The following is an 8,699-nucleotide window of genomic DNA, read 5'->3' on the forward strand; positions in this document are numbered from 1 at the left end:
CTGGACTTGTCCTTCCCTTTCTACCTTGCTACCTTGGGGGTTCCTTTCACCATCTGACATACACACACACAATACTTCAATCCAGGGTGACAGCCAAGAGGCAGGTGACAGCTGGGGCCAACAGACCTAACAGGGGCGCTAGCAGGAGGGCCGAATGCCTCTATTAGCACTGACAGCCCTGCTTCCTTCCCTCAGGAACCCAATAAGCCTGGCTTCAGAATGGGAAACAGTGCCCTTCGCGCTCATGTGGAAACAGCGCAGAAAACTGGCGTCTTTCAACTCAAGGAGCGTGGGCTGACCGAGGTGAGACTAAATGGGACATGGAGGGAGGCCTTGGGGAGGAAGCTGGTGAGTGGTGGTGGTACTGGTGGTGGTACTGATGGTGCTGGTGATGGTGCTGATGGTGAAGTTCACCGACAAGGGATTCTCCACATTGTGAACCCCTTTCTCCAGTTCCCCTTAGAGTTGCAGAGGCTGACGAGCAATCTCAGGACCATCGACTTATCCAACAACAAGATCGAGAGCCTGCCGCCTACAATCATAGGGAAATTCACTCTGCTGAAGAGCCTCTCCTTAAACAGCAACAAACTGAGTATGGCTTTTGCGCCTGGAAAGCTTTCCCTAGAGAGATTTCGCTAGAGTGATTTCTGTTTGTTATGAAACGTTCAGAGAAAACCTAGACACAGAAGAATGTCAGCGCCCTTGACGCTGTCTCGTAATAGTATCTTCTCTGGCGATAGGTACTGTGTCCGTTTGAATATGAAAACGAGTATTATCGTTGAGTTGTAATGTAAACTAGCTTTTGCTGATAATTGGGGGACGTTGCCAGATGGAAGAGGAAGACTGGCCTTCCAAATGTTCATATTGTGCAAAGGCTCTTCTCTGAATTTGGATAGCCCCTTCACCTTCTGAAGACTATCTTGGTAAAATGCAATGCTTAAGAAATAGTATAATCAGGGGCCAGAGAGATAGCATGGAGGTAAAGCGTTTGCCTTGCATGCAGAAGGACGGTGGTTCGAATCCCAGCATCCCATATGGTCCCCCCGAGCCTGCCAGGGGCGATTTCTGAGCGTAGAACCAGGAGTAACCCCTGAGCACTGTCGGGTGTGACCAAAAAAAGAAAAAAGAAATAATACAATCTGAGAATTCTATGCATATTTTCGAGAGGTATAGCAGTGACCACAGTTTTGTTTCTTTTTTTATAAACTCCAATTGATGCGCTTTTTTAAGTTGTGTTCAATTCAGGGTGTTTTTGTGCCAGGTGCGCTTCCTGAGGAGTTATGCAATCTGAAAAAGCTAGAGATGTTAAGCTTAAATAACAATCACTTGAGAGAGCTGCCATCTACCTTTGGTCAACTTTCTGCTCTCAAGACCCTAAGCCTGTCTGGGAACCAGCTGCGAGCCCTACCACCCCAACTTTGTAGTCTTCGGCACCTGGATGTGGTGGATCTCTCCAAGAACCAGATTCGCAGCATACCTGACATCATTGGAGATCTTCAGGTCATGGAGCTCAACCTCAACCAGAATCAGGTCTGTGAATTTAAGGATTCCTCCCCATCTCTATCGCATGTGTATATAGCATATGTGTAGGTTTATAAACAACTCCTGAATCATTTCTTGCTCCTTAAACTGAACTCATGAAGCTAGGTATATTTCTAATGTGAACTGTACTATTTCCATGTACCATGGAATTAGTTGAAACACAGGGTGTTTGCTATGCAGATACTTTTTGGAGGATAGGATGGGTAATGGAGTGAGATATTAAATGTTAAAATGTTGAGGCCATGGGGCCGGAGAGATAGCATGGAGGTAGGGCATTTTCCTTGCATGAAGAAGAATGGTGGTTCGAATACCAGCATTCCATATGGTTCCCAGAGCCTGCCAGGAGCAATTTCTGAGTGTAGAGGTGTAGAGCCAGGAATAAGCCCTGAGTACAGCCGAGTGTGACCCCAAAACAAACAAACAAAAAAAAAAAGTTGAGGGCTGGAGGAGAGATAGCATGGAAGTAAGGCGTTTTGCTTTTCATGCAGAAGGACTGTGGTTCAAATTCCGGCATCCCATATGGTCCCCTGTGCCTGCCAGGGGTGATTTCTGAGTGCAGAGCCAGGAGTAACCCCTGAATACTGCTGGGTGTGATCGAAAAACCAAAAAAAAAAAAAAAAAAAAGTTGAGGCCTTGAGGCCAGAGAGATAGCATGGAGGTAAGGTGTTTGCCTTTCATGCAGAAGGTCAGTGGTTCAAATCCCGGCGTCTTCTGAGCCCACCAGGACTGATTTCTGAGCATAGAGCCAGGAGTAATCCCTGAGCACTGCTGGGTGTGACCCCCCCCCAAAAAAAAAGTTGAGGTCAAGGGTCAGAGCGATAGCGTAGTGGTAAGGCATTTGCCTTGCATGCAGCTGACCAGGACGAACCTGGGTTCGATCCCTGGTGTCCCATATGGTCCCCCAAGCCAGGAGCAATTTCTGAGTGGATAGCCAGGAGTAATCCATGAGCATCACCGGGTGTGGCCCACAAACCAAAAAAAAAGAACACATGTTGGGGATAGAGCGATAGTGCAGCAGGCAGGGTACTCACCTTTTGCATGTGGCCAATCCGGGTTCAATCCCGAGGACTTCAGATGGCCTCAAAACATCTTCAGGAATAATCCTTGACTATAGAGCCAAGAATAATCCCTGAGCACCACAGTGCATTGTCCAAAAACAAAACAAAAAAGTTAAAATGTCACAAACTTTTTTGTTTGTTTGTTTTGTTTTTGGGTTACACCCGGCGGCGCTCAGGAGCTACTTCTGGCTCTGCACTCAGAAGTTGCTCCAGGCAGGCTCAGGACCATATGTGATGCCGGGATTCGAATCAGGGTCTGTCCTATGTTGGTTGTGTGCAAGGCAAATGCCTTACCGCTGTGTTTTCGCTCTGGCCCCAAATGTCACAAAGTTTTAAGATTTCTTTAGATCTTCCTCTAATAAGCTTTAGATTTTGTTTTGGGGCCATCCCTGGCAGTGCTCAATGCTTACTCCAGGATCTGTGATGCTGAGGATGGAATACAGGTTGGGTGGATGCAAAACAAGTGTATTATCTTCCGTATATACCTCAAACATTACTGATAGTCGAGGCTTAAACTCTTATGCACTGAGTTGGGTCTTAAATTTTTAATGTCTTTGTTAAATATATTTCCTCCTTTTGCTGAAAATTTAACACACATTTTGGTGCTAACTCCCATCTGGAAAGCTTTAAATAGAGTATTTTGAAATTGTTTAGAAACTCCAGTTTGTATCTAGATAACTAATATTTGCACTAGCTACATAGACACGAAGGATGAAGCATCACATAGAGAAAAATGGCCTTTAGATTGTTTCTAGCTCTGCAGTCTATTGTAGTAGATACTAGTCACATATGACTATTAAAATACCTTTCAAGAATTTGTCTTGCATGCAACTGACCTTAGTTCATTTCTGGCATAGCACATAGTCTATGTGGGACTATAGAGCTGGGAATGATCCCTTACTAGCACCAATTATAGCCCAAAAACAAAACATATACAATTTGTGTGTGTGTGTGTGTGGTTTTTGGGTCATACCCGGCAGTGCTCAGGGGAAACTCCTGGCTCCATGCTCACAAATTGTTCCTGGCAGGCACGGGGGACCATATGGGAAGCCGGATTTGAACTGATGACATTCTGCATGAAAGGCAAACGCCTTACCTCCATGCTATCTTTTCGGCCCCAGTATTTTTTTTTTTTTTGGTTTTTCGGGCCACACCCATTTGATGCTCAGGGGTTACTCCTGGCTAAGCACTCAGAAATTGCCCCTGGCTTGGGGGGACCATATGGGATGCCGGAGGATCGAACAGCAGTCCTTCTTTGGCTAGCGCTTGCAAGGCAGACACCTTAGCTCTAGCGCCACCTTGCCGGCCCCTACAATTTTATTTAATTAAAAATATTTGGTGGGGTGGGGGATCACACCCAGCAGTGCTCATGATTTAACTCCTGATTCTGCAGTCAGGGATCACTTCTGGCAGCTCTCGGGACCAGATGGGATGCTAAGGATCAGACCCAGGTTGGCCATGTGTAAGGTACAAAGGAAATAATTCTCATTGTTTCTGATTATGTAGGTCAGGAGTGTGTTGTGAGAATTTGCATTTCTAACAAAAATCCTAGATGATGGTCTATGATGATAGTAAACAAGAGTAAATGTGATTTGGTGATTGGGAGCAATTAAAGAAGTGGTTGAGTCTGGGGCCTGGAGAGATAGCACAGCGGCGTTTGCCTTGCAAGCAGCCAATCCAGGACAAAAGGTGGTTGGTTCGAATCCTGGTGTCCCATATGGTCCCCCATGCCTGCCAGGAGCTATTTCTGAGCAGACAGCCAGGAATAACCCTTGAGCACTGCCAGGTGTGACCCAAAAACCAAAAAAAAAAAAAAGAAGTGGTTGAGTCTGATGATTGCTTGGATTTGTGAAGAACCTGAAATAACATGTTGCTATTGAGAATAAATAGCATGCTGGATTATGATGATAAATCACATAACAGAATATGTTCACTGTAAATTGTAATTGGAAAATGGCTCAGTGGTAAAAATCTATGCCTTGCATTTATGAGACCTGGGTTTGCTCTCTAGCACTGGAAAAAAAAAATCTCAAAAAGTGAAAACAGTGAGATTGAGGTAAATATAGGCAAATTTTGAGGTCATGACGTATATGATAGATTCTTTTTGTGGGAAGGGGCACACCTGGTTGCTAGAGCTGACTCCTGGCTCTGGGCTCAGGAATAACTCCTGAAAGTGCTCAGGGGACCATATTTTGCCAGGATTGAACCAAGATCTGCCATGTGCAAGGCAAGAACCTCCTCTTGCTGTCTCTCTGGCCCTACCTGACAGACAAAAATGGATTAGTTTCTATAGGTATGGGGTTTGCCTTGTACACAGCCTACCTTGGTTTGATCCCTGACATCCCATATGGTCCCCTAAGCACCACCAGGAATAATTCCTGTGCACAGAGCCAGGAATAACCCCTGAGCACTACCTAGTGTGCCCCCACCACCTCCAAAAAGGAAAATGCCTACAGAAAGAACAAAATCACAAATAATTCAAAAGATAGAAAACCTCAGAACTGGGCTGGAGCAGTGGTGCAAGGGCTGGAGCAGTGCTGCAAGCAGTAGGGCATCTACTTTGCATGTGCTAACCTAGGACAGACCGTGGTCCAATCCCCTGGTGTCCCATATGCCTCAAGCCAGGAGCGTTTTCTGAACAAATAGCCAGGAGTTTGGTGTGGCCCAAAACCAAAAAAAAAAAAGAAAAGAAAAGAAAGAAATAAAAACCCAGAACTTAGAAGAGTTTTAAGGATAGATTTGTAAAATAAAACTGGGGATGATGACATTGATCCTTAACTTTGACAAGTCAGCATGTACCTGTACATAAAAGATCGATGATTACGGGGCCGGGAAGGTGGCGCTAGAGGTAAGGTGTCTGCCTTGCAAGTGCTAGCATAGGACGGACAGTGGTTCGATCCCCCGGCGTCCCATATGGTCCCCCCAAGCCAGGGGCGATTTCTGAGCACATAGCCAGGAGTAACCCCTGAGCGTCAAACGGGTGTGGCCCAAAAACCTAAAAAAAAAGATCGATGATTAGGGCTGGAGCGATAGTGCAGAGGTAGGGCATTTACCTTGCACACAGCTGACCCAGGACGGACCTGGGTTCAATCCCCGGCATCCCATACGGTCCCTGAAGCCAGGAACGATTTCTGAGCACATAGCCAGGAATAACCCCTGAGCGTCACCAAGTGTGGTCCAGAAAACAAAAAACAAATAGAAAAAATCGATGGTAAATACACCAAAATATTTATGGTATTGGGCTGCTGGTAACTTTTTCTTTAAATATGTTACTCTTCAAGCTCTTTCATAATCAGAAGAGCTTGTTTTCAAAAAAAACGCATGACTTTCAAAACTTTTTCGGAAAAGTGTAAGTAATAACAGAAGCTACTAGAATGAGTAGGTAGTGAGAAAGTGGAGGCAGAAAAAGACAACCAAGTTGTCAAGGTTTGTTTAAATTTAGTAAAAACAAATCACCATTTTAATATTTATGCTTTTTCCTTTTTTTTTTTTTCATTGTGGGTCTCAATAGATATCTCAGATCTCAATACAGATATCTCGCTGCCCTCGCCTTAAAGTTCTTCGCCTGGAAGAGAACTGTCTTGAGCTCAGCATGCTTCCACAAAGCATTCTCAGTGATTCCCAGATCTGTCTGCTTGCTGTGGAAGGCAACCTTTTTGAGATAAAGGCACTTCGAGAATTGGAAGGTTATGATAAGGTATGTATTTAAGCTTTTATGTGACTCTTTTTTTTTTTTTTTAGTTTTTGAGTCATACCCAGCAGCACTCAGGGTTACTCCTGACTCTGCACTCGGAAATCACCCCTGGCAGGCTCGGGGGACCATATGGGACGGCAGGACTTGAACCACTGTCCTTCTGCATGCAAGGCAAACACCTTACCTCCATGCTATCTCTCCAGCCCCAAGGATGCATGTTTAATGCTAATAGGATGTTTGTTCCCCACTTTGCTGCCTGGGCCATGTGCAAGGCCTACGTCCTAATGCTGTGCTATCGCTCAGGACCCCGAAGGTAGGTTCTAAGAATAGATCATATATAACGTCTAAGGTGACTTTCACTATAAAGTGTGTTTCCTATTAAAATTAAAAAAATAATTAAGGGGTATGAGTGATAGCACAGTGGTAAGGCGTTGGCCTTGCACTCAACCACACAGGACAGACCCTGGTTTGAATCCTGCCATCCCATATGGTCCCGAGTTTGCTAGGAGCGACTTCTGAGCTGAGCCAGGAGTAACCCCTGAGCACCATCGGGTGTGACCCCCAAAAAAACAAAAGAATAAATAAATTGAAATACAGAACCTAGAGAGATAGTACAGTGAGCAGGGAGCTTGTCTTGCACACAGCCAACTTGGATTCAATCTCAAAAGCAACCCATATGGTCCCTCTAATCCCTGCCAAGAATGATCCCTGGTGCATAGCCAGAAGTAAGCCCTAAATACTAACACCTGTGATTCTCCCCTAAAATAGTTTTTTAAATCTGCATAAAAACTAGGTAGATTTTATGGGAAATAAAGGAAATGTCCAATAAAAATGTAAATTAAAAAAAATCAAAGCCCCGTGGCCGGAGAGATAGCATGGAGGTAGGGCATTTGCCTTGCATGCAGAATGATGGTAGTTCGAATGCTGCCATCCCATATGGTCCCGTAAGCTTGCCAGGAGCGATTTCTAAGTGTAGAGCCAGGAGTAACCCCTGAGCGCAGCGGGTGTGACCCAAAAACCAAAAATAAAATCAAAGCCCAAGGTACCAGCTATTAGTTTTTCATGCAAAAACACAATCTACTTTTATTTTTAGTACATGGAGAGGTTCACAGCCACCAAGAAGAAGTTTGCATGATATTCTTCACAAGTATGGGAACCTAACAGGACAGTGACTTGGAACCTGTTGCAGTCTGGCTGAATGAGAGGCTCCTGTTGTCAAGGTTATCTGCAGTAAGATGAACACCTCAGAGATTATTTCATTCAGTAATCTTTTTCCTTTCCAGGGCTTATGTCAGATAAGCTGTAAGGATCAGACACAGGAAGAGTCCTCCATTTTAACTCAATAAAATAGCAGACAATGTTGATTAGTTGACATCAGTAGCTAGCTGCTCCGGATACAGTGAGGAGATGCTGCCCGTTACAGAACAGCTCCATATGCTGCTTGATTTTCACATTTAGTTCCAACTTGTCAGCTTCAGAAAGTCAGATGCTATTTCAATCTGTGTTAAAAAATTCCTATTTTTATAAAGTTGAAATAACTTGTGAAAGGCTGATATGGTGCATCTAAGGAGTTCTGCTTTTCTTGCTTGTTTTGGAGCCACATCTAACAGTGCCCAGTATCTACTTCCTATGCACTGCTCCTGGTGGTGCTTGGGAAACCATGCAGTGCTCCATCCAGGCTTCCAGCATGCAAAATGCATTACCCCCCCTGATCTGTTTCCTGACCCAGGATTCATGCTTTTATTCTAGTCTGTCAGTTCGTCTGGTTTTACGTAGAATTTAGGATGTACACAAATGTAAATGTTTGTCTTCATTTCAAGTGTCGTCAGATTAGCACCAACACAATACTAAAAACTGTGTCCCAAGGCTACAGTAGCAAATTCTTCACTTTTGCAGGTGCCTTATTGGTAGAGGGCTCCAAAGAGCTAAAAATCATATATGCAAAACTTTTAAGATACTAGGACTTTTAATAATTGAAATTTTCATGAAGCTTCGTTAGAAATAATGTATTTCTGATAATCCTTCCTTTTTTTTGTACTTATAACTGCTAATCAAGTAACCTATCAGACAATATTTTAAATATTTAAAAGTTTATTCTCTGAATGAGAATATGCTAAATAAAGAATTTCTAATGAACACTGGATAAAAAAAGGTTAATTCCTTCAAGAAAGTCAGAACTTTTAACCTATAAATGGTCCTCTGAAAATAAATTGATTACGAAGAAATGTTTTATGTTCTTGTTCAGGCTGCATGACTACTGAAATGCCTTCATGTGACTAATAAATAATTTGTAGCATTGAAACCATCCTTATTGAAACTACAAATGTAATTTCATATAACTGATAAACCAACTATTTTTTTGTTTTTTTTTTTTGTTTGTTTTTGGGTCACACCCAGCAGTGCTC

General features: G+C 43.6%; 1 protein-coding gene across 1 annotated transcript; it reads left to right on the top strand.

The window, feature by feature from the left end:
* Window positions 1-166: 166 nt before the first annotated feature.
* Window positions 167-8,519, top strand: LRRC57 (leucine rich repeat containing 57). Its single transcript, XM_049781574.1, has 5 exons — window positions 167-303; window positions 454-592; window positions 1,262-1,530; window positions 6,112-6,297; window positions 7,388-8,519. Exons 1-5 carry the CDS (start codon window positions 220-222, stop codon window positions 7,427-7,429), a joined length of 720 nt encoding a protein of 239 aa, XP_049637531.1. The 5' UTR covers window positions 167-219; the 3' UTR covers window positions 7,430-8,519.
* Window positions 8,520-8,699: the final 180 nt, after the last annotated feature.

Source organism: Suncus etruscus, chromosome 10, assembly GCF_024139225.1.
Source record: "Suncus etruscus isolate mSunEtr1 chromosome 10, mSunEtr1.pri.cur, whole genome shotgun sequence".
Classification (NCBI taxonomy): Eukaryota; Metazoa; Chordata; class Mammalia; order Eulipotyphla; family Soricidae; genus Suncus; species Suncus etruscus.